This window comes from Pundamilia nyererei, unplaced genomic scaffold (genome assembly GCF_000239375.1).
Source record: "Pundamilia nyererei isolate P.nyererei 1_Seehausen unplaced genomic scaffold, PunNye1.0 scaffold00051, whole genome shotgun sequence".
Classification (NCBI taxonomy): domain Eukaryota; kingdom Metazoa; phylum Chordata; class Actinopteri; order Cichliformes; family Cichlidae; genus Pundamilia; species Pundamilia nyererei.
The window spans coordinates 235,598-262,906 of record NW_005187452.1 but is presented as its reverse complement, the minus strand read 5'-3'; the positions used below and the strand labels follow the sequence as shown (position 1 = coordinate 262,906).

Here is a 27,309-nt window from a genome sequence, read left to right as displayed (position 1 = left end):
TTGTCTCTGCTAGCCAGCTAACTAGGCCTCTTAGTTAGCTAGTTTAGAGTTTTTCTGTTAAATTATGTTGTAAATTTATGTTGCATGTAGCACCTTGGTTCCTGGAGGAACGTTGTTTCGCCTCACTGTGTACTGTTAAACTGTATATGGTTGAAGTGACAATAAAGCTAACTTGACTTGACTTGACTTGATTTTGCCAGACAGGTTGTTTCAGATTTGTCCCTTTGAGTTTTCAGTTGGGCCCCTGGAACAGGCAAAAGACCTCTGGTGCATATGGTAATTACTAAGAGGTCAGAAATGTAGCTTGGAGCAAAGCTATGAAAGACTTTAACAGAAATCAGTAAAATCTTAAATTCAATGCTAAACATTGTGTAAAAAGGTAAGAGAAATGTGATCTTGTCTCCTCGTTCTAGCTGAAAGTCTGGCAGCTGAGTTCTGTAGAGTCTGATTTAATTCAGTAGAATGACATTCACAAGGATCTAGAGGTTGGCCATCTCCTGGCAGCCTCTTTTTCTACAAAAATATTTTGCCCAACCAAGTTGACGAATGGTTTGCAGCTGTCACTGAAAGAGGTTGCTGCACCAAAAACTTGCATATAATTCTTTTGTTCACTAACAGATTGCTGCAGTTGCCCATAGTTTGCATGGAAGATGGCAACTTGTATGCAAACACTTGCTAATGAAGCACTGAACAGTTGTGAAAAATCTGAAGTGTTTCTGGCTTGCAACTCATTCTTCAAAGTAAACATTGTGCCTTAGAACTAAATCCAATGTATTTTTCTTATATTTTCACTACTGCTTGGAGATTAAGTAGTGAGAGTTTGCAAAGACGTTGACGCCTTCCATAAGAACCACTAGCAACCAAAGCACGGAAGTTGTCAGTGCAGCACCTAATACCGGTTTGTGAAAAATTGCACCTATCGACGCCAAACAACCTTGAAGAATACAGTTTTTTCCTAGTGACTTACAGTAATACATACCGGTAGGTTCACTGTCTGGACTCTAAAAGTGTGTCACTGGGGCTTTAGTTCCCATCAAACCAGTAGGTCTTGTAAAACCAGCTGCTTGAAATTTTTACAGCAGGGAACCAGTTCACCCAGTTCCCCGAGGCTGATATAGCTCCTGAAAAAGAGTTTTCTCTGCTTTTACCAAAAATTATAGTATTTTGTCATTTACACAAAAAAAACAAAAAACCAAGTGCTGTAATAACTCAGTACATTTGTATAGGTACAGTTTTAAACTCTATTAGATGGATGGAAAAGGAGATCTAGTGAAGATTTGTTTTCAGGTCTGTTAATGTTCCATATAATCATAACCATACTGCAATATAAGTTTAATGTCTCTACCTCAACCCATGAAAATGAATACAAGTGTTTCCAGTAAGTGGATGGCAAAGGTTAGTGTTTGTGCATTCATGTAAGATTTATTAATGGACTTCGTACTTTTCTTGTTTGTTACTGCATTTTGTGTTATGTTTCTGTGTTTATTATATTTTCATTGACAGACACCACTGGATGAATTTTAATGTTATGCTCACAGTTGTCTCTTAATGAAATTTACCATGTCTATGCACAACTGCTATGCTTAAATTGCACCAATGCTTTCCGTGATGAATCCAGAATTTGCTTATAAATATGCATGATCACTTCTGAGTGAAACATGCAGCACTCGGGAAAGATGGCGTTTGAAAGAGTGTCTGCCTGAATGACTTTTTTGTTTGAAGTGCTCTAACACTTCTTGGTATACACAACAAAGCCCTGCTGCAGTGCTGTGGGGGTATTTATTGCTGTGCCTGCAGCACAGATTGTGGTTAACAAATGATGTGACGTTTTCAAGCTGCATTGTTTTTATGAAGCAAGTGTCTGCAGTGACTAAGGTGTTATCTAATGAGGGAAATGAAAAATTGTTGCTCCTGGCAATGAAACCAACAAGTGGTCAATAATATGACAACTATTTTGATAAATTATGCATGTAATTGTGTGAGAAAAATGTCTCCTCTGTCTCCTCTGCAGGGGCGAAGAAAGAGGCAGCTTCTACTGGTGGAATAAATGTCACATCTCCATTACAATACTGAGGCACAGTGGATGGAAAGGTCAGCTTGAAATCGAGTTAATACCGGATATGATGCGACCTACCACTTATACATGAACTCTGTGCTCAGAATGAGATGTTTCCTAATATCTTTACAGCTGGAACAAAAAGCTTACAGATGTGGTTTGTCACTGAAGACACATCTTTAAGTATGCTTCAAACTAAGAGATCAATTATTTTGTGGTTCATGTGACATTTATCATTCTGTGTCAAAGGAAGAGCCATTAACAGTAAAACCAGTGATAGCGTCAGACTTTCAGACACTATACAAGATTTCAGATACGAAATGGTTAAAAGTTATTTTGTAAAAAAATGGAAATTAGACTTAAGGCCCAACTCTAACTTTTGTCAACTCCTCAGATGGGTTTTGCTTGGTCTTGCTCAGGTGTACGCCTGCTATGTTAGTGTGTAAATGTAATGAGAAAAACAAATATGCAGAACCCTTCTATGTGACCCCATGCCTGTCCTACTTGCTTTATTCGGTTAAGAAACAGGAAGTGGTGGTGCGGTTATTACAGTCTGGAGTTTGAACCCTAGAGTCATTCCACATCCGCTTGTAGAGCCAATCGTCAAGAACTTGAAGTAAGCAATTTTTTTTGCGACTTTATCAGTCTCTCACAATCTCTCACAAGAGGTGGGGGAATGTTGCTTCAGTTCATTTGGTGACACAGCTCGCTCAAGTCTTTTCTTTCCCATCCATTCTGTTGTAGTTTTGTTGCTGTGCTTGGGATCATTGACCTGTTGCAGGACCCGCTTTTGCACGATCTTCAGCTGATAGACATGTAGCCTCACATCTGACTCTGGTATACAGAGTAGTTCATGGTCGAGACAGTGACTGCAGGATGTCCAGGTCCAATTCCAAACCAGTCTAAACCATCACCCCTCGACCGCCTCTTTGTCCTGATATGCTGTGTTTGGTTTTTGCCAGATGCGGTGCTATCCATTAAGACTAAACCTCTCCAATTTAATTTCATCACTGTTGATGTGTTTCGTTGCTGGCATTGTGTAAAAGACCTGAATGCTCCGGACCAGCAAACTGGCAAAAATTCGGCTTTCAGACAGGTGGTCACGCTTGCTGATGATCATTTAATCAAGAGCATTTGATTAACACCTACTTCCCCATTCCTATGGAAGCAGTAAGAGTGTACTTCATTTTCCCACACACTGCTTCTGCATTTCAGCTTAATGTTTGTTAATTAAATAATGACATGGTGTAAAATGACATGTTTTTTAGTTCACTTGAGGTTGTATTTACCGAAATTTAGAACCTGCTAAGGACCAGGTTATTTTTAACATGTCCTGATACAGAAACTCTTACAATAGAAAGTGGGTGTGCTTTTGTTTTCAAGTGACTCTACATTTGGAGTCTTATCTCAGTTATTAAAGTGAAGAGGTCTTAACCTGTACAGAATCAGATTTTAATATTGTCAAGGAGAGGTTCACTTAAAGTCCATCTTAAAATAGTACTCACACAGCTATTTCTCTGCTCAAGTTACTCTTTTCTCTGATCCATGTCCCTACTGACTTCAGAAATATCTATAAATCTATGGAGCTGACCATACTGATAAATGTGAGGTTAACTGGAAATATTCTCTTCCATTTTTTTTGTGTTGGCTGAACAATAGACTGGCAATCTGTCCAGGGATGTAACCCGCCTCTAACCCATCACAGTATATAAGAGATGGATAAATGAATGGATGGATGGAGAAACTCAAAGGTATAACCTTGAAACTAGGGAATGGTTTAATTAAGGAAGTTCAGGCAAGAAAAAAAAAAGTGTCAAATTCTCATCAAAGTTGGTCCTTTATTCACAGAGGGTGTCACCAGTTGGGCATCCTACCAAATGTGAATAATGGTCACTATTTCGCTGTAAGAATAGTTTTAGTGAGAAACTTCCAGAAAATTATGAAAGTGAAGCTTTGACCTTTCGGATTTAAAAGCATCATTATATTTTTTATCCTATTAGAGATTTTTGTGAAATCTAACTATTTTAATGCAATTAATTCATCCTTCAGCCAAAGCGAATGTTTGTGCCAAATGCTAAGAGCTTTCAAAATGCATTTCTGAAATGACACATTCAAGAAAAACAGAAAACAATGAGTCCAGCATTGACTGTCACCAGAGGGGATGGAAGAAAAATAGCATGGCAGAAATTAAATTCTGCCTCCTCTGACTAAACAATGTGTGTGTCCCGGCTCTGAATGTTGGATTGTCGATTTCCTTTTTTTGGATTCAGAGACGGTTCGATAACAAAAATAAAGAAAAGAAAAAGTGCTGATGCAACTGTTCGGGCTCTGAGGCATGAGGGCGTTTTCAAGCCTGAAAACTGGTCCCGACAATCAATTTTCCTTTGTTGTTGCAATTATGACAGATGGCTAAGACGTAGCCCCATCCAAAACATCAGCAGCTATTTACATGGAGACTGGGACAGGACGCCTCCTGTTGAGTTTACACTCAAAACACCTTCAGGCATTTTGCAGGAAAGACTCCTCTGACCCTTTTCGCATTACACACACACAAAAATAAAATAACCTGACAGTACAGACGGAGGTGCCATCTAAACACATTAGAAATGGTTTTTTTCTTCTTACTGGATATGAGCTTTTCCAGAGTTCAGCGGGCACACGGGACGACATTACACAGAACACATTAAAATAAAAAAATAGATGGTTTTATAATGTAGAAGAACATTAAAAACACTGCTGGATACAGAACTGTGCTCACAGGGCACAGACCTGGTATGAGCAGTGAAATATTCTGATTGCTCACAGACAAACGCAACATAAACTTCCTATTCAGTTGTTCTCACTTGCCCACCGACAACAAAGGGACGCCTTTTTAAATCTTATATGAAAGGAACAGAAAAAAATGTCACCATTTACACGACGCAAACACAAATGCATGACTGAATTTGGTACCGTTCTCACAAACAAAAATAAGTTCAGAACATAGTCTCAGTACCCTCCAAGTTTATTTTTTCAAACATGGTTTTCCATTGAAGTTCTTCAGAAAAACACTTAATCTCTCTAAGAGCAGGGCAACGGGCCCAGCAAGCAGCTTTAAAAACCTTTACAGGCTTCTGTTAAATGGCTTTCTAACATCACTGAAGCAATCTTTGCTGCTATAAAGTTCTTCAAACATGTCACTGGATGAATCGGCTGCCAAAACAAAAAAAAGAGGCTCCTTTTATGCTTTGACAGATAATTAATCGGCACTTCTTTTCTACACAACCAACTAAGATCTGCATAACCAAGGTGCTGCTGATCTTTGACAAAAATAAATACACCAAACTAATTGTCCTAACCAACTAAGCACATGCATTATTGTCAGATGTTTTTTCCTCCAGCATTAACAAACCTTCTCTGTGAAAGAGAAAGATATTAATTTTTAAAAATCTCGTTGCATTCTCTCTTTATAAACTGACCAGATTTATTAGGCCTCTTCCGCTAATAACCTGCTGAAGATCAAATTGAACATGTGAATAGGGAAGAAATGTGATTTAAGGTGGCGTGTTTGTTGATGCAATTTGGACCCGTCTGAGTATTTTAGAAACTGCTGATCTACTGGGATTATCACACGCAACCATCTCTAGGGTTTACAGCGATTGGTTAAAAAAGAGAAATTATCAAGTGAGCATCAGTTCTCTCAGTATAAATGCCTTGTTTATCAATTTACACATCCATCTAGTATAGAGTAAAGTTTGCCTGTCCTCGTCCCTGCTTTGGTAACCTCTGGGTAGTGCAGTTTTCTCACACAATCCAAAGACTAATGTGAGATTAACTGGTCATTCCACAATTGTCCATAAGTATGATTGTGCACATGAACCATCATCTGCCCCTCTGTGTTAACCCTGAAACAGATCAGGGTGTGCTCGGTGTATTACAGAGACAAAGCCCCATCAAAGCAAAAGCCAGTATCCTCCATTCAAAGATCGACATGCATAAACTGTTTCTCATCCTGAGAAAGTTTTACAAACACCCGTTATCAGTTATCTGGACCTGACCAAATGCACACAAAGATCTTTCTTGTAGCTTTCATGGACAATGCTCAAATGCTGTTAAATCTGCCAGTCCACAACTGTGTAAAAAATTCAGCCCATTTTCTAAACCACCAAATCACCTGAGACACAATAGCTTTAGGGAATTCAAGCAGCCTGCAACTATCACGCAATCAGGCCACAAATCCACAGTACACAATCCTTAAAATGATGAAGGCCTGTAGCGTGCAGAACATATGCCCCCTCTCCTGTGCTAATCAGAGTTTATAGCTGGCTGCTAGTTTCAATGTGTGACCAGTCCGCTGTCCCCTACAGTGCATTACCATATGCTTGATAAAAGCTGGGAAAGAGATCTCCAGCTTCAGGCTGTGTGCATGGCGGCTCGGTGTGCTCTGATGGTCATGCACAGCGATGCAACTAAAAATTTTCAGTGAGGATTCAGGTTCACTGGTTGTGCAGTTTTAAAACAACAAAAAATCCTCAGCTTTATAATAATAATCAGGCTTTGTCTCTACTGCAGGAGATTATTAACATAGACTATACATAAAAGATGGATACCACTGCTGTGACTTCACCCATAGTCTGCGCACTGGCCTCATTTTAGTTTTTTTAACTAGATATGACCATAACAGGATGTGAGTGTTTACCGGGATATTTACCAGCTAATACTAGTTCTGTCTAACTAGCTTGGCTGTCGCATTATAGCTGTCATTAAAGGGATTATAACAACAACAAGCACCTACTGAGAGAGAGAGAAAAAAAGAAAAGAAAAGCTAAACACCTGACTCTTTACCGCATCTTTAAGAACACATGAAGCATGTCTTTAATTCTAGTTTATAATTTATAGATTAGAGGGCATAACTTTAACCCTTAAAACTATTAAAACAGATCAGTGATCTAAAAAAAAAAAAAAAAAAAAAAAAATCACTCTTAGTACAGATGGAGAGGTATAGGCTGTAATATTTATTTATCCTTTAAAGCTGTGTATTTGGGGATTTACTAAAGTCAAGTCAAGGAACTTTGGTTTCTGACTTTATTTAAAGTCCTGAGGGTTTCTGGTTGATTAATACAGTCTGTATGTAAAAAAAAGACTATCACAGGTGACGTTTATCAAGTAACAGGAAATTAAGAGTCGTCTTACCCTATTCTGAACGTAGTCCATGATGTTTTTGAAGTCCAAGTCATCGTAGTAGTTTACTATGCCCTTTCGAATGTTCTTGTTCAATAAACGTTCCGCCTGTGAGGGAGTTAGAAAAAGAACGCAAAACTGTGAATAGTACAGGAGAGGAGAAAGTCAGATTATCACATCTGTCAGTGGAGCTTTACAGTTACTTGTATGTGTCAAAAACCATTTAGTTGCCATTTTCGGTGCTGTATGAAATGTCTTTGGGCCGGCACGTCCTCTAAGCAAAACGGCAGTAGTCCATTTATGGTGATGTATTTGTCCTCATCCTGTTTTAATAGCACACTGCATGCTGCCCAACAGTTACAGTATGTGGATATTGTTAGCCTTAAAACGAAGCCACAACTCCAAATAAAAGCAGAGCCAAATATAACCCATGTTTTTGAAAGGAGAAGCTGCAGGTTTTATTTGTAGTGTGACTTTCAGGGTTAACCGTGGAATTGCATTAAGCTTTAATAACCAAACATAATCATGACTTGTTGAGCTTAATCAACATTTTAGGGGATTTAAGGATTTAAGAGCTTTGACTGTGCAAAATTATGATCAATGAAACAGTTTTGATTTTTTTTTTTTTAATGTTAGAGCTTTTATTCCTCCTACTTATATATTTTTTTAAAAAAAGCAGCCAATTGTGTCTCAAATTGTGTGTGTTGTGTACCAAAATACCCTCTATGTTAAAGGGTATTTCAGTACACAACAATCAGTGTGTCAAACAGGCGCCTGCTGAGAGCAAATGCTATCATAAGTCAAGGTGACTGATTCACTGAACCAGGATATTAAAATGAGAGAGAACTTGACCGCTCACATCTGTCAGTCACAATCTGGTGCTGTGGGGTTACATTAAGTTTAATATATAAGCTTATACAGTCACTTGGCATAAATATTTATAATTTGGAGGTCTCTTAAGAGAATTTTTTGAGAGCTTTTCATTAAATGTTTTCATTCAGGGAACGGTTCATTTACTCCACTAATTTCTCCACTCTGTTTCTGATACATTAGTCTTATTTATAGTTCATTGGCGATGAAAGCGACAAAGCGCTGTTTTTCTTTTTTACCCTTTACTTAGGCCTAATATTGTTCCTTTATTTCATTCTTCGAAGCACTGCCGACAATAACGAATCGAGAATGCAGCCTCCTCCATTAGGGCCACAGAGATTAAAAGAGATTTAATTTTTCATTTCATTTCTTTTCTTCCCCTCTTGAACATATCAGGTGTTGACAGTGGATGTACTGGGACAAGGCACCCACATTTAAACCAAAGTACGATGTGCACATTTGTAGAACGAGAGCTCAAAGGGCATCATCTCCTCAAACAGGATGTTAATTAAAACGGGAAGCCAAAAAAAGTATGTAGACTTTCAAAATGTCTTTTTGAAAGTCTACATACTCCATCACTTGGCCCATTTTCAGGGATTCTTTTAAAGATTGAAATCTCGATTGTGCTCTCAACATTTCATACGTGCAACCTGTTGAGCCACATCGTAAAAGTACGCCTTGTCATGAAAATCCATATGCATTAAGATGGTGATGCAGGAAATGGAAATCTGTTATAGTTGGTTTTACACTGAACAGATTAAAAATGTGACCAGTGTATCACTAAGAATCAGTCAGTTAATCAGTGAAATTAATTTCACTTTAATTTGGCAACCAATTAAAACAATTTCTATGTTTCCTACATGAGAGTGTCAGACCTGAAATGCAATCAGTAACCTTTAATGTTCATAAGTTTCAAAGAGCAGCACACAGAGCATAGTGAGGGAATTAAATAAATATAACTCAAATTCAAAAAGATTAATGATTAATTCATTTTTTCAACACAAGTGGAGCCTTTTTGTGTTCTGACCAGAGTAGGTGACCTTCAGTTGTACAACTTTGAGCAGAGGAGGGTGAAACAAAGAGTCAAGTTCCAGATCTTATGTTTGTGAGCCTGAAGTGGAAAGCTTCATTAACAAAGAATGTCATCTGGGAGGTGGAGGAATTTCAGTTTCACGTCTAAGAGGCTCTTGCTGGATGTAAGTAGTAGATGTGATTTTCTGTGTCTGTAGACAGCAACAGATTTGTGATTGAATTTGGAGTCCAGGGAGCGCTTTTAAAGACCTTCTATGACTCTTTGGTGGCATCTGTCATTTTTTTTACAGTGTTGTATGTTGGAGCAGCGGTTTATCGGCAGCTGAGAGGAAGAGGTTGGATAAACTCATCAGGAAGGCCAGCTCTGTTCTGGGATGCACCCTGGACCCAGTGCAGGTGGTGGGAGACAGAAGGACTCATCTCTGATGGATAGAGTCTCCCACCCCATGCATGTAAATGTTGCTGAACTGCAGAGCTCCTTCAGTGACAGACTGCTGCATCCTAGATGCATGAAGGAGCGTTTCCGCAGGTCCTTCCTCCCTGCAGCTGTCAGACTGTACAATCAGACCTGCTCCCAACAAACATAGATGTTTACATCTGCGCTGTAACTGCAATAATTTAATCAACCGATTTGCACAACCTGGTTTGCCTCTTATCTGTAGTTAATTTTATTTAATTTAATAACGGCACTCTGTTTATAGTAACCCATTGTCCTTGATGTAAATATGTAAGAAAAATTTTGTATGTTTCTGTTCTGTGTCCTGTTTGTTGTATATGTGTCTTTCTGGCTGCTGTTACAGCCAAATTTCCCCTTGTGGGACAATTAAAGGATTATTCTATTCTGTCATATATTCTGACATAAAAATGAAAATAGATTTAAATAAAACACAAGCCTTTATCATGAAAACGGGTTGAGCCTCAGGGAAATTAAAGTTTCCATTGTCATTTGTTTACCCGTGTGTCTGAAAGATTAGGCAAAAACCACTTGGCAGAATTTATTAAAACTAGGCGGGGCTGTGGACAAAATTATGTGGTGTGGAGTTGTTCTCAGCAGAGGACGGAAGGATTCTTAAGCTCTTCCCTACAAATCCACATCAAGATATTTATGAGAGTGAGCTATTTATAAAGAAAACCCAATGACGTCAGGATGTTATCAGAGAATTGGTGATGTTTGCTTGATTAACGTGAATCTTGTTTTGATCATGGCTCATATTAGTTATCATCCTCCACCAGTTGTGTTCTGTGCAAACCTCATTTCTCAGGGCAGGACTAGAGGCTAAGCACCTAACAAACTTATTCTGTAATTTTAATAACCATTAACACCATCCTGTTTTTTCCCCTCAAAATTAATTATCAAAAGGTTTTCATTTAACAAAATTATATGAGGAATTTTATGCCTAACGAACACGGCGCTGTAACATGCAAATGAGAAGGAGATAAGTCATGTCAATGTTATCTCCCCCTTCGTGCCGGTTATGGTGTGTAAATGATCTGTGACTCACGGTGCGTTGTGCTCTCCTCTCAGGTGTAGCTGGTCTGGTGTGATTAACTGAAAAGCAATAAAGAGGGGGCAGGACCCTTTGTGTGCTTTCCTTTCCTCTACACACCGTCCAGCCAGTGCAGCGGTAATTTTTGGTTGAACAGTTGTTAATTATTTTGTGTTTTGTGTGTGTGTGTGTGTGGGGGTTTTGTGTTTTTGGTTTTTTTGATGGGTCCAGAGGGTCTATTTTTCCTGCTTTATTTCTGTTATGTTGATTTTGATAAAGAGGACTTCAGACACTACAGACCCTAGATTTACTGGCTTATCTACCTTCTGTTGTTAGCCCTTCTTTAGTAATTATGATTAAAAAAAACAAAAACAAAAAACAAAACCTTGCAGCTTTAACTTTATAAGATTATTTTTTAGACCTCTTATCTAGAGAGGCTTGGATTACAATTAAAAAACTAACTAAAAAACAAACAACAACAAAAAACGACATATTTACATCCAGATCTTGGTTTTTTTTGTAATTCTGCTTGAACAACCTCCTTTAGTTTGAGCCAAAGTTTATTTTAAATATACAGAAAATTATTGTTTACATAACATCAAATTTAATCCATGTGAAGTGGACCCATTTTCATTATTTTAATAAAAGCATAATAAACAGTGTTGTTGGAGTACAGAACCCTGATGCCTCATTTACATCGAGTTAAATCATTAAGAGGTGGAGGTTTGATAATTTGTTTCATATAAAATAAATTTTACAACATGCAGCCATAATTTGTTGTTGTTGTTTTGTTTATTTAAGAATTTGTTGATGAATCAAATGAGCCTCCCACAGTGTCTCATTTTGGTCCCCTTTACACTTCATTTAAAACTGAGCCTTCCCCATAAAAAATAATAATAAAAATCACAATCCTGATGATTAAGCCTCAATTTCTGTTGCTTTTATTAACAACTGCCTTTAAATGGCGCACCATTAAAATCTCTTGGTACGGCGCAGCAGCAGGAACAACCTCTGGAAAATCCAACAGCACAGCAAATAAAGGCAATCGAGTTTTCTTGTCTAAACAGGATTCATTAAAAGGTGCTCTACACTTCGGGGTTGGGGGCCTCTACATTAGACAAGACCCTGCATTTTGAATCACCCACCTGCAGTGCCTTATTGCAGACAGTTTGACATTCAACACTGCAGTAATTTCCAACAATCACTGACTTTAACTTTCCATTCTTTACATTTTAACTATTTGGAGTTTCTAAGTCATGTAAAGTTGCTCCTTTCTGGTTTAAAAGTATTGACAGATATGATGACCTATGCTGGAAGAAGCCAGAGATCATAAGGCAGAGACAGTAAGCAGGACCAACAGGAGAACTTAAGAGGGAAATATTAAAAGTGCAAAATACAGAGACATTGTGAAAGATGACATAAATATCACATAGACAACTGATAATTCTACATACTCTTCTAAACATATGAATTCTGATCCTGTGCAAGTTTAATCTATTGTATTGGTCACAGGAAAACAGCTTTTAACAGCTTTATCTCATGTTAAAGAGAATAAGACTTCAGAAATCAAATTAAACTACATAATGTGGCTTTACTTTTCTTGGCTAGAGTGAATCTCTTCCTCGTGGTAAGCAGACTGTCAGTGTCAGACTGCTTTGGTTGTTATCTTGCTCCCTGCTACGTGAAATAAAACACATGCCTTCACTGCCCACCTGCTGAAGTCAGAGGATTTCAAAATGGTAGGGAACTGATTAACACTTGAGGCAACTCACCTGGTTGCGAAACACCAGCCCCAAGATTGCTCCAACCAGCTCCAGGAGCAGACACACTGCCAGGGTGTACATGAACTGTGGTGCACCAGACAAGAATATGAATTTCATTGTTCTATTGAGTTCAAGCATATCCCCCCCCCAAAAAAAAAATAAAAAAAATTGAGATAACGTTTTCTAAAGTGCCTTTGTGTGCATCTTTTAACAGTTTGTGTATTGTGTCCATACAGAAAGACCTTTCCTTCCTATCCTAGTTAATCTCTAAAGCAACCAGTGACCAGAACACTCTGGTCTTGCTCTGTGCTTTCATAAAATCCTGAATATAGATGCCATCTTCCCATGTTTGTCTTTTCCTGCATCTGGCAGTGACTCCAGTTGTTTAGTTGCTTATTAAGTAATTTATAATACAGTGTGTCTTGATTTTTCACCAGTCAGTTCATTGCATTTCTTCCTATAGTTTTAGTACATAACAGAAGCAAAAATTTAGTACATTATGTCAAATGACTCTCCTTAGTGTAATAAGCCATTACTCACTCCAGCTTAGAGACCGGTGTGAGCATCCTCCAGTCGCTAGGGAAAATATACATTGTCTGACTGGTTGCTGGCGATGAAATCAGTTGCAAATGTGATGCTGCACCAAATACCTCCTATTGATTGTTTTGGTTGCTAGCACGTTGCTACAGCTGAAGTAAAAGTTGTGCTTTTATTTGCGTCTTTACAAATAACAATGATGCAAAGACAATTTACAATACTTCACCACTCACCACTTTCAATAGAGTTATATTATCCCTCAGGGAACCCAAGACTCCAATGAATGAAACAACAAATAGGATGATGCCCAGTAGGATCAGGATTATAGATGGGGCCAGAAACACACCCTCCAGTGTCTTGTACTGCTGTCGCTCTACTTCTGCATAGATGCCAATACCCAGGATACATCCGCCTATTAGCTGGAAACACACAAGCGAAGCAGTTAGGACAGATTAGTCATCAGCTTGAACATGATGGAAAACCAGCAGGTTTCTAGATTCGCTCAGTTTCTGCAGATTTAAATATAACTACGAGAATAAAACATTCAGTGGGCCAAAGCTTAATTTCCACAATTACATGTTCGTCAGCTACCACTTAGCAGGGAACATTGAGGTGGAAAAAAAAATGGAAAGTGCTTAGACCACTAGGTCTCAAAGACAACAGAGAAAGAGACGCGTACAATACTTAAGTTTAAGGTCATACATATTAGAAGGAAAATACAGCAACATTACTTTGTCAGACAGGTTCTATTTAAGTGATTTCTTGATTCAGGAGGTCCAGCAGTAATCAGGGCTGGATATAGCTAGTGAAATTGAACTTTGCTTCCCCCCAAAAAACGTGGTTATCACAGTCGATGCTTGATTTAACAATAAGGCAATTAATATTTCGAAACAGGGACAGATAGGTTTGGATTTTTGTTGATGCTGGAGGCCAGAGGAGAAAGGCCAATTAGCTTTGAGTTGACAGGAAGGTAACAAGAACTCAAACAACCACTCCTTGCAACCACAAAGATGGGCCACAGTGGATACATCTACCGTCAGCTAATAACAAGTCACACAAACGTAACTGCTGTGACATCACCTGTTGGTTAGTGTAGCCCTCACACTGTATGTGATGACCAGGAGGTGAATCGGACTAAGAAACCAAGAGACACTGCACACTCATATTATAGCAGTTTGTAAACCACACGTTAGCCTCACCCTAAAGCAAATAATTATAAAATGCAGTTTAACAGGACTTTCACACTGACTTCACTTTTCACACCAGTAAGCTGTGCCAGTCTCCCAATCTCTCATGTACAGTCTATGGATGATGGTCCATGTGAGTCTGTCTGATTTAGACAGAAACCTCAACAACAAGCATCTATATGCCTATAAAGCATAAAGTCTGCACCTCAATCAAATCATGAATGTTTCATTTAAATTCCACTTTGGTGGTATACAGAAGCAAAAATGTTTTTGTCCATTTCTAAAGCCAATTGTATAAAGCGTTTTCATAGTTTCTTTATCAAACAACAAAGAAAGAAATCCTGGCAAACACTGACATAATTATAGGCATACCCTTGTAGAGCTACAAGGGTATGAAATTTCTCCCGAAGAAGAAATGATAAATAAATTAAGCAATTATAATCTGTATAATCGCCAGACTGTAGTGGACTATGGTAACAGATAATTCAGCGTTATTATTGTAAATACTAGTTTCTTAATTAGGTTCTCTGTAGTTTTGTATAGTCTGACACATGCACGCACACAGTGTCTTTGTTCGAGTTTCCCTTCACCACATTACTCCAACATAATTCAACAATCAATTCAAAAGAACATTTAAGAACCATCAGTGCTGTGAAGCAAATTGCCTAGATTGTTTATACACAGCCATAAATACACACTTTTCTGTCTTTGTCATTGAAGAGAACTGAAAGAGAAGCAATCTTCAGTTTTAAGTTCCCAAGTAACCAATCATCCATATAAAAGTCATCACATCAGGATGGAGAAGGCTAGAGTTTTCCCATTAAAGACAAAAGATGGGTAGAAACGAAACAGGGCACTGGCATTACGGACTGATAATTGGAAACTCAGCAGGATGTTCCTGTGAAACAGAGCAGTATCACATGAACAAAGCAAACTTTCACAAATAGCAAATTATATTTCTCGACAGAAATTAGTGTTTTTTGTTGTTGTTCCTTTTTGTGCTCAATGCTATAAATTTCAATTCGATTCAAGCGAAACTTGCAAGGCCGGTTTAGCTCAAGAACCTCCGTTTAGAGTGGATTCACATAATTATACCTCAACATAGGTATATTTTTAAACATATAAAGACCAACAGCTCCATTATTCTTTCTGTTGTGTTGTGAAAGAAGCACTGTTGAACAGCCACATACTGCTGCACGCCAGCTGAGTAATATATCACAAGAAGGCTCCTGTGTAGACATTAGAATTGTTAATGAGAACCCTAATCAAAAGGTCAATTAAGTCAAATTAACAGTGGCAGAAGCTATTTAAGCAATCAGCAAACAAACCTGTCAAAGTCTAGGAGGAGCAAAATGAGAGAGGGGAGAGCGCAAAGGGTCAGCTCACCCAAATTACTTGGGTTTTTTTTTTTTTTTTAACACAACACAACCCCTGCACAGAGAGGAGCCGGGTCAAGTGTGTAGACGTCTGAATGAGTGGTCGGTCTCGATATAAAACTGTTTTTTTGTTGTTCCCTTACAGCAGTGTTTCCAGCGCTGACGTCCTCAGGTTTCTGCATCTAAAATGACACCGTGAGGAAACTTATCACCACCTCACGTGACGCTGTTTTGAATCCTATCTTTAGAAACGACAGGCTGTTCTACTGTGTCAAAGCAAGCCTGTGTGTGTGCTATACTCTTCTGGCTCACTTTGAAAATGTTTATTTGTTTATTACAGACACACTTTGAGCAAACTGCACCATATAACCTCAAATATTTGGCTTATTCTATGCATATCAATCTAGCTAATAAAGTGCTGTGAAGTATTTCCCCACCTTCTGATCATTATCATTTGTAAAATGGTCACATCTTTCTTAAGGAGTACAGTATTAGGGCAACATTTTAAAAAATGTATATATATTAGTGATAATTTTATGCCTTGTGTAAATAAGTTAGTGAAACAAACTGATCAGCCATCTGATTGTGTCTTGTGATTTAACATACATCCTGTCTATTGCTCTGTCCACTGCCAGCTATTTCATTGTGTACAAATCAGGCCAACTCCTTCAGGTTTGTGTACTTTCCTTCTGACTATTGTAGCTTTCTGCACCATCTTTTCTGCATCCTTCTATTTATCACCACACTGTGTTTATGTGCTAAAGAAGAAATAATTTTCTTTTTACTAAAACCAATTCTGAAGTACGATTTCACTAACTCATCTGCAGTTATCTTAAAGATGGTATAGCAGCTGCAGCACTTTCAACAAAGGGACAGGGATCTCAATAAGCATCACATCATGCTGTGATCTAAAGAAACTCAACAATAGCTGACGAGGACTGACGAGACAAAAGTTTACATTTTTGAAAGGTTCGAGTCCCGTTACATCTGGCGTAAAACTGAAGCTTTTTATGAAAACGAACATCACACCAAGAGTTATGCAGAATGGCGGTAGTGTCACGAAACGTCTAAATCCAAGCGAGATACTTTGGCCTGACTTTTAACAGGTTGTTCGTTCTTTAAATCGTTCAGTGTTGCTGAATTAAAGCAAGTATGCAAAGAAGAGTGGGCCTAAATTCCTGCACATGGAAGTGAAAGACTCATTAGCAGTTGCTACAAATGGTGGCAGAATTAGATTTAAGAGGCAGTTACCTTTCACATGGGGTCATGTATGTTTGGATAACTTTTTTTCCCCCTTTTCAAAACTGCATTTTGTATTTATTCACGTCATCTTTGTTTGATGATCTGAAACATTTAAGTGTGAAAAATATGCAAATAAACAAAACAAGAAAAAAAAATCAGTTATGGGGCAAATGCTTTTGCACTATATAAAACTAAATTTCAGTCTGAGAACAGTGTTTCTCAATAACAGCAGCTAAATGTTAACAACTATGCATTTGCTGAAACAAATTTAAATGCCCAGGTGTGTTTCAACAATGACTTCCAGGCTAAATTAAAATTAAAAGAGCCATTTATACAAACTCACTGACTGCCAAATAGCACATGGCACGTCCTGAAATAGGATCCGGCAGCTGAAGTGGAAACTGGCCAAATTGCAACAATCCATTTATACCGATTTCAGTTATTTGGTCTGTTTTTGCATGTTGGAAGGGTTAAAATGAGCACGACTTCTTGCAATATTCACCCACATATCCATTACCAAAAAAACAAGCATTTTCTCTTCTGTACCCTGAAAAAAATAACTTTTCCCATTTCATTTTCAAAGCAATGACTGTAATGAAATTGTTGTTTTTCTATAATAATTGAAGCTTGTTATCAGGAAGGCTGCTACTGAGAAAACATAGAAGAGCTGGTTTATTTTTCTGCTTGTGAGGTATGCTGTAAACAGACAAATTTAGGATATTTGTGTTAAGCCACCTGGCGCTATCCCTGGTACTGAATAGATCAGAGGAGGAAATGGAGAAAACATCGCTTTAATTCTGCCTTGTTGGCTTATTGTGGACAGAAATATCAAAGTAGCAATGTTTCAGAGAGAGAGTGAGCGAGAGGCAGAGGGAAATGCATGGCGTGAGCAGAGAAGCAGACTAAACGATCCGATAATCACGGCATATTGCTTCTGCAAACACCATTGTATGACATATTGCTAATTGCTGTTTGCCGCCATCCCCCCTCCCAATCTGATTTCAGCCATCCTGTGAGATGCACAGCGCATCACAGCAAAAGAGAAAAAGGGGGAGGGGGGCCTATGCAGATTTCAGAAGGTCCGACACTGTTTATAATCCACCATGATGCCTTTCCCTTACATGTCCCTGCTTGGTGTCTGTTATGGTCTCTTACTGGCCGCTGGCCTGTACGCCACCAACTCGCTTCCATTCAGCCAAGAGGAGAGGAGATCACTTAGAGCCTTTTAAACAGCAATTTGAAATTTCTGCCAAGGATAGAATATGTCAACAGTCAAGAGTGATAATCTCCACAAAGAGTCTGTCTTGTTTGAGGATCATTCTGATTCATGCAAACAGATTTCTAACAAACGTACTCGGGAAAATAAAATAAAACGGGTCACACACTGTTTATCATCATGCACTTAGCTGCAGATGGCTCGGCAACAGTTTCAGGGCATTAGGCCAAGATCAAGTGGTAGTTTATAACCTATTACACTCTGCTAAAACAACTTCGTGGTGCTATTACTGGACACAGCTCACAGCTATAAAGGCATGCAGTGCAGCTTTGAAACCAGGGTACAATCTGTAGACATAGCACAGACAGAAAAGGAAAAGAAATGTAACTTTAGGATTGTCACTGCTATTGCGTCCTAATTTAAATTAGCTTTTGGAGACATTTTAAAGCTAAAGCAGAGTTAAGAAACCAACATGGAACTAACAAATATCTGTAAACTACTGGCTCTCATATTTTCCCTATGAACAGTGATAATCAGAACACCTGTTAGATCTGAGAGAAAAGGAAATCTTGTCATCTACATTCAGAATGACATCATAGGCTATTTTTAGCCAGTCCAGCAGCTCAGTAAATGTGGATTTTGTTCCCCAGATGTAAATATCTAACAAATAACAGAACAATTTACTAACCTGTCTCAAATTTCTAGCATATTTATTAATTGTGGCCAGACAGCCAGTTCTAAAAACTTTGATGAGCTTTCCTCTAAAAAGGTCAGTCTATGGATGAAAAATCTCTTTTCACAAGTTATTGCATTGATTTCCATCTTTCACATTTATTCCTTGTCAGTATGGACTTTAATGCGCAGTAGGCAAGTGTACCAAATATAAATACCACGTTTCCATGAATTTACACTGATGTACCTTATCACATAATGTTAGAATCTTTCTCTAATCCTTTGGTTAATGATCATATGCATTACAAAAACCCCTCAAATTATAATAAAGGCTAATAAATATGCATCCAGATCTGTGTGTTTATATTGACCTCAAGCCAATGCTAAACCAATAGCGAAAGGGTCTGTGATGCTTTCTGGAGACAATTTTTCTGTCTGCTACATCATTGCAGATGAATTCTGGCTCACTCTTCTTTACAACGTTGCTTCAGTTCACTGAGGACTGTGGGCATCCAGTTATGTATTCAGGTTCAGGTCTGGACTGGGATGGGATGGGCTGCTGCAACATCTTCTGTTGAAGATTTTTTTTCTGTGCTTGAGATCATTGTCCTGTTGCACGAGCCAATTTCAGCCGAGCTTAAGCTGTTGGAAAGATGGCCTCACATTTAGATAGAGTATTCTGGCATATAAAGAAGCTAAAATCAAGCTTCAGCCCTCTACCACTAGTGGACGGTTCCTATGAGATGTTTGTTAATCACCAAATGTGGCTAAACATCTCCACTTTGGCCTCGAATGTCCAAATGACCTTGTCCAGAAACCTTGTAGTTTGTTCAGATGCATTTTTGCAAACCCAACTGTGCTGCTGTCTTTACAGAGAAGAGGCTTTGTTCTGGTAACCCTTCCAAACAAGTCATACATGTTCAGTCTTTTTTGTATTGTCATGAACTTTAAAATGTAGCATGCCGAGGCCTGTGGAGTCTGTGACGTAGATCTTGAGGTTTTTTTGCAAATTTCTCTGAGCATTGCATCATTGAGGTAAATATATACCCGAATAATCTGTGATCACCTCCAAATATGCGTTCAGGAGTTTTACAACTACATGGTCAGTTATAGAACTCAAAAGAATGAAAATATGGGAACTAGCACGAGCTAGCATTTGAGTTTTTACATTTTGTACCTTGGGCTTTACAGATGAATGTTTTAATGGTCTCAAAGTAAACGCAACAAAAAATATGACATCCCAGCGTTTTCCTGTGTGTTAGTGAGCTCAGTCAACCTTCACTGGGTAAGTAAAGGTTAAGAGCAGCAGATAACTTCATGCAGCAAACTGAAAGAAAGCAGCAAACTTGGGAACATGCCGGGAAGGTTATTGGAAGAACTCCAGCTGCTTTTACATTTCTCTGAGATTCAGATGACAGGAACAAACAATTTGTGACAAATTACAGACGGCAATCAAAACCGCTGACAAATCCTCTCTGCACCTCTCCAGTCGTGCTCCTCTGTTCTGTCCTCCTAATCAGTTGTTTACATTATTTCACTTCATGCTAATTTCGGAATAAGAATTTAAATCAAAGCGGCGTTCAAACACTGTTAAACATGACCCGAGGCATTCTCGTCACCCTCGAGCTTTGCTTGAATCTTGCGTTTACTCTTTGTCAACTGTTCTACATTTGAATACAGAATACAGAGCCAGAGGAGATTAATCTGTTGTCCTAATGTGGGTTAAATCATTCCCACAGTAAGCAGGAAATGACTCATCATCTTCTGTACATTGTTCCTCCAAAATATACACCGCACTGTTTGGACATTTACACTCTAAGCAGTTGATAGCCAGCACGCGCACATCCTGTTCTGCAAAAACGCTGAATGGGGGTGGAAAACAGGTCATTAAGAGCAAAACAAAAACAAAACCAAATGAAGAAGCACAAAGAGATCTGAAAGTAACCCGCTCGAGTTTCTTTTTACAGGTGGTTTAAATTACCGACTGACATTTTAGAAAGTGAAGCTCTGAATTCTAGTAAATCTCCACAGGAGTATTCACACTGCAGAGTCCTCTGTTTCTCCAAAACCAACTGGTGCATCATTACTTGTTGTTTTCATTACTCATTATATTATAATATAGTGTGAAATGATTACTGTAGCATCATGCGGTGAACTGAAAAAAAGATTTGAGCACCTGTTGCAGGAAACATTTTATGAGAATCGCTGTTGCCGTTCAATCTTTGTGTCTAGGTTTCCAGGAGCATGTGCCAGAACTCTTTATTCAGAGGCACCATGTGGCAAAAAATATCTTATTAATGTGACTGAGTCAACGAGCAGCAGGATCAAAGTAAATATAACATGTTTATCGGTTTCACCTTCCTTATCAAGGCAGCATTCATTCTCCATAATAAACCCATTACTGAGTCTTATGCCTTTGCCTCCCGTTCTACTCGTTTTTGAGCTTCCTCTCATCGCAAATTAACTTCTCAAAAGGTTCTTTCAGAAGAGACAAATAAATGAATTTTCTAAGTGCACCAAGTTCAATTATCCATCCGTCTTCAAAAATATACAGTCTGTCACATCATCTATGAGAGGGAGCAGCTGCATGGTTGGTTATACAGTATTTCCCAGAAAGGAAGACAAAAAAAGACAAGCTTGTAAGCCAGCAGTATAAACTGTTGCAGTCATATCTCCCATTTGGAGGTATTTGTTGAAATAAACATCACGTTCAAGAATCTAATTATATCACTTCACGTTACTGCCTTTAAAAAAAATAAATAGTCACAAGTAAGGCTATTGTTTCGGGATTAAATGGTCAATATACTCTAATGTGGCCCAGTTTTTACTGGTCGGACAACTCTGTGTGCATGAACTCTGTGTTCCAGTACTGGTCCACTACTTTTGTCTACAGAAAAGAACCTGTGGAAAAACCAGATGTCAAGCTTAAAGTTTTCTGTGTCTGTCTATGTGCCACAGGAACTACATTCTCTGGTGGAGAAACAATTTTTAAATGTGCAAATTATTAAATTAAGTTGTGCTTTGCTAAAAACAATGAATGAAGCAACACATTGTCACAGGAACGTGCATGTATTGATTTCTATTCATCTGCTAGAGGAATACAGAGCGCACAAAGAATACCTGTTCAAACAATGAAATGAATTTCAGTTTAATCTGCTTTTAAGCTAAAGAGATTTCCACGTTCACTTTATTATCCTATGGGGCAGTAACAGTTTAAATGCATCCAGTTTAAGGTTTCAGAGCTCTAGAAATAAACAGCAGGACTGAGCTTGCACTCAGTGATAAAATTATTAACCTGAATTAAAATGTTTAACACGCTATACACAGATTAATGATTTTTCTGCTGCATTAATCTCATCTTATTTGCAAAAGTTTTGCATTCTAATGCTATCATTTTGTTATTTAGAATCTCTTAATCACTTACTTATCGGACTTATCATCATCAGATAACATCATAGGGATAAGTTTGTATGGAAAAAAAAGAGTAACATGACCCACAAAATGTCCCTTTTAATGCAAATGTGCAGAGACCTGAAGTGGAAAGCCCGGCTTAAGTTGTTAATTACTGTCATGATACCCATTTCCAACCGGCCTGGCTGTACTGAACTTGTCTCGCTGTAATACCTTTCAGGTGTTTAGAAAACTTGGTGAGCGGATTTATAATGTTGATTTCCAGCACTGTATTTTATTCTACTAAAGCAAAAAGACAACTTTCTTCCGATTGGCTGACCCTCGTAAGCAAAAGGTTTGAAGAATGGGTCAGTGGGGTTTCTGTACCCGCAGTCAGAGCCGTGACGACCATATTAGGGATATCCATTCTCTGTGAAAACCAAGAGTAGAAAAAAGACCCTGTCTGAAACAGAGAGTTTAGACTTTAGCCTGAGCTTTTTGCTCACAGGGATTACTGAAGCAAACAATGACCTCCATCCACCACTGTCACAATATTTTTATATATGACAAAAAAAAAGGAAAACATAGTATATCCACTTTAGTGTTAACATTTATTGAAATTCTGCTTGGCTTAAACTTAGTAAGACTGAATTAAACAGATGGCTGAAAGGTCAAAGTTTACTTACAGCTCAACAACCAGCATGACATACTTTGAAAACTGTAGACTAACTGTTTAAATTCATGTGACGCTTTGGTTGTAACTATATCAGAATTGGCATATCTCAATGCGTTATTGATCTAATAATTAGCCATTGTTTATATCCCCCCATATATCTGGTTATTAAAGTAGAAGATAAGGTGGACAAATGTAAGAACAAAACTATGCTAACATGTCAACTAAACTGGGATCATATATAATGATATTCTTCTATTCTGAAAGATTATATGACTAAAATCAGGTGCACAGTCTGCTCTGAGACTTATTATTATCTGTAGCAATCATTTCATCATCAAAACGAGAGCAGCATTGTCAGATTGAAGTTTTTCCTCAAAGGTTTCCTGGTTTTATTTTTTGGTTGCCAAATTCATAATTAAAAATTAAATTTAATAAATGACAGCAACGATAAAGGCGGGCTTCCAGCCACTCAAAAAAATAAATTAATTACAAAATAAATAAATAAATAAATCACAAAGCGTCATCACAACAGGTTGCTCTGTATAGAGTTTGAAGCTGGAGTTGTGTAAGCAGGAGAATGTGTAAACCACCACACCATTTTATTCAAATATAGATCCAATATGTAGAAGGCTAAATCAAAAATTTCTTTATAGGAAATTGCAAGTTTTAATGTAGACATGACACTAATGAAAAGGGTATGTGTTTTGGTCGTTTTAAACTGAAGCAAACTGGGTACTGTATGTTGTACCACTACTTTTAATAACCTTGAAAACCTTCAGTGTCTATATGAAGTGTGGGTCCTCACAGGGGCATACAAAATAATTTGGGACCCTCGGCTTCCTCTGCTTGGGGAGTTCCAGGTGCTTCTGTCTGGGAGATTGTGTGGTTTTCCCAAGAATAGCTATAAAAAATAAAATAGAAAAGAAAGAAAAGAAGAGAAAAGTAGATAGTGTTGGACTACTATCTGCAAAGTTTTACTCTGCCGTGTATGTGCATGTGCTAAACTGGCCTAAACTGTTCTAATGCAAGAAGCTACAATACACTCCCGCTCTTATCTCAGATGGCTTTATCACTCAAACACACACACTTGGAAAAGATAATCTGCAGGTCGTTTCCAGGCAGGCTATGTCTGTCGTTCCTGAAAAATCCTAAAGGGAAAACAAGATAACTCCCAGAAAGTCTGCTATGGCTGGAGAGTTTTGACTCATTTGCAGTGTTTCATCAGTGACCTGTACAGCAGCAGTCTAAATGTAAACAAATAAAAGTAAGTCTAAATAACTTTTAGGTGGATTTTTAAAATGCATTTAATGTAATACTTTCATCATAACTGATCATTTTCCATTCAGATCCTCTAATGCGTCCTTCCTCCAAGTCAGTATGAACCTCTGCAGAAAAAAAATGTCCCCATATAATTTTTCAATGCATCAGTGACCCCAAACAATCAGACAAGAAGAACAAGGAGCAGTGCAGCCCTGATCTCACACTGCCACTCAATTACAAAACCCCCAAAACATAATAAAATAAAATAAAAATGCTCCACACACTGAAAAAAATTCTACGGAAGAAAAACAGAAACTTTACTGATAGCCTGCGTGGAGTTAAGTGGTCAGCAGATTGAATGAAAAACTACTGAAGCGACGCTGCTGCAGTGCTGTCACTGTCATTTGATTTACATGTGGCTCATCGGTCCACATGACCCGTACTGTGGTACAGTGACCACGGGAGGACACAAGACTCCTGCGTGAAAAATGACGCCTCGTCCGTTCTTCCTTTTTTCTCTGTTTTAATTTAATTTAAATTTACCCAGTTCTCATTCGGGTAGGGTAAAGGTAAGCAAGGAGGGTGTGGCGGCGGAAGGTTTCTGTGAGCAATATCCTACAGCACCTGTCCGTCCACAGGTGTAGCTTACAAAGCCAATGGTTTTATTAGAAAAACGAAATAAGACCGGATCACCCTTTGTCCACCCCACGGATCTGACCGGAGCTCGCATACCCACAAATCAAAAGCATTAGATAAACACACAAGCACACACATACACAAAAACACACCCAGCCTTCCCTCCCTGCCAGCCGGGATCTCCGAGCAAACAAAGCGCACACTCTAGGTTTTAGGATAATCGTGTCTGTACTCACCCACCAACAGCAGGCGTAGATGAACAGCATGAATTTGATGATATAATAGGAACAATCAGCACAACATTTAGACTCTCCCTCTGCCATCGTGTCTGGACGGAGGATAGTTTCTTTCAGCGGCTCTTTGGACTGTTGACAATTCACTTCCGCGTTGTCCTCGTCATAGCACCTGGAAACGCGCGTACAGTGTGATATATGGACGGTCGAAGGGGGCTGGTGGATGTGAGCTTGTGCAAGACTTTTAACTTGTAGAAGTTATGTGACATAAGTACATTAATAAAATCCAATTCAAATTTTATTAAGATTCAAATCTTTGCCCAATTAAGGACGTGGTCATTTTAAGTGACAGATGGGTTCGCTTCCCGTTGTTTATTGTCAAAAAATAAAACAATAAAAAACTTCTTTGATTTTTCTGGGGCTTGCTGTTCAGTTTGTTTTAAGCCTCTTTTTAATATTTTTGTTTAAACTGAGTATCTACCTGGTTTTTACTATCACAGTAAATTACAAAGGTATCTTTCAAGCTAAGCTATCCAGCATATAGTTGTTACTGATAACAAGCTCCTATGATAGGTTAAAAAACCAACACACATGATTGAAAGAGCCAAACCGGAGACCAGCAGAACAACTTATGAACAGTGCGGCTATTTCACAACATCTTCTGTACTTTGCCCAGGTATTTCTAACCCATTAACGTACACGCCTATGTAAATATCTAGAAGTTTTTGGGCAGCCTGTGTCAGCAATAGCTTCACCACACTGTGCAGGTCTACAGTTTGACGTTATTATCTGTATCTCACCATTTTATGCTGTAGGGTGTTCAGAAGTAAACATGACAAACACTGAGTTTGCATGGGACAAAATGGGACTGAGATGTAACCCTAAATTTTCATAACTCACAAATAAAAATGCAATAAACTGTGCAGGATAAATATACATTTTGCTCTATTACTGAGTAAATACAATAAGGATAAAGGGAAGCTAAAGTTTGTTCTTTTGCTTTCACGTGAAAGTCTTTATATACTCCTGTAATCTCTTTTATTTCTCTGTTATTTCAACTTCTCTTCTGTCTGGATGCATCCAAATTAAAACACAGCACAGTTTGGATGTAGCCACAGGCTGCCAAAGCTGGCAATTTTAGCAATCTTTATCTACTGTGTCCCTCCACTTCCTGTTCAGAAAGAATAGAAACTCTATTTCTAGGAACATAATGGCACTTCCTTTTTTTAGGGTTGTTTCCGTCATATCTAACAAAATTTGCAAAGATGAACCGGATCAATGTTTTGGGACTTTAGAGAAGTGCATTTCCTGCAGAGCCAGTCAAAATGTGGGACATTGTTTGAAGATGTGGAACAAGGGAACAAGGAATAAAAATGCTGTGGAGATCCACATAAAGACAGACGTCTGGACCCGAAACTATTGGGAGAAGGTAGACTCTTTCTTATCTGCTATCATTTTATTTTAAGATTAACATGGCCACAAAGTGAAGATGAATACATTCACATACTTTGATCTGAGTCTTGTTTGTACTCTAATCTGATGCTGTTGAAAGCAAAAAGTCAAGGAAAAACAAGATAAAGTCCACTGTGAACACGATTCATTCCCTCTGTTTTTAGAACAAAACAAGTATGAAATACACCAATGCAATTAAAATGTATTAACTCAGCATTTTATACAAGACTGGATTTTTCGACAAAGTGCACTTCAAGGAGACGGACTGTGTTATACTGAAACTGGTTTACTGGCACAAAGTGACTCAGAAGAGAGAGTGAATGCAACAGGCTCTGATCTGAATGCGAAGGATTTGTTCATCGAGGCTGTCATGAGATGCTGGTGGGTGGACAGGCAGACAGCAGGACGGACCAGCTCGACTAGAAAAGCAGAGCAAATATGTTGCAAAATGTACCCGGGGAAACACCAAAATACATAAATGCAATCTAGGAGCCTGAGAAGATAAGCATTTATCTTCTTACATTGGCTCCCCATTAAATACTGTATTGACTTTAAAATTCTTTTGATCACTTTTAAAATTTAAAAAAACTTGGCGCCTAGCTACCTAACTGATCTCCTGCACTTGTACAACCCCAAGAGAGCACTAAGATCTTCGAGTCAGTTGCTTTTAGTGCAACCAAGGTCTCGGTTAAAGACCTGAGGTGATCGAGCCTTTGCTATTGCTGCACCTAGACTCTGGAATAATCTCCCAGCTGATATTCGCATGTCTGAGTCTATCCAATCTTTCAAATCGCACCTAAAAACTCACTTGTTTACTTTTGAATCAAACTAGTTTGACCTTCATCTGGTTTGCTCTGCACTATGCAAAAGTGTTTTTTATTCCCTGTTTGCTTGTTATGCTCTGTCCTGAATTTTATGTGTCTTGTGGTCGACTGTGAAGCACTTCGATGATGATTATTGGTCTTTCAAAATGTGCTATAGAAATAATCTTTGATTTGAAGCATTCTCCCACAGAATGCAAGCAGGCCCATATATACTGCTCCTGATGACAATGACAGGAAGCA

At 38.4% G+C, this 27,309-nt stretch overlaps 1 protein-coding gene across 1 annotated transcript in view; it reads right to left on the bottom strand.

Moving 5' to 3' along the window:
• tspan15 (tetraspanin 15) overlaps window positions 1–24,965 on the bottom strand; it is a 36,188-nt gene extending 11,223 nt beyond the window's left edge. Inside the window, exons 1-4 of the mRNA XM_005733252.1 lie at window positions 24,797–24,965; window positions 13,139–13,324; window positions 12,378–12,452; window positions 7,229–7,324 (exon numbers count right to left, since the gene is read on the bottom strand). Coding sequence (XP_005733309.1) covers window positions 7,229–7,324; window positions 12,378–12,452; window positions 13,139–13,324; window positions 24,797–24,883 — 444 coding nt within the window. The 5' untranslated portion in view covers window positions 24,884–24,965. The remainder of the gene's footprint in view (window positions 1–7,228; window positions 7,325–12,377; window positions 12,453–13,138; window positions 13,325–24,796) is intronic.
• Window positions 24,966–27,309: the final 2,344 nt, after the last annotated feature.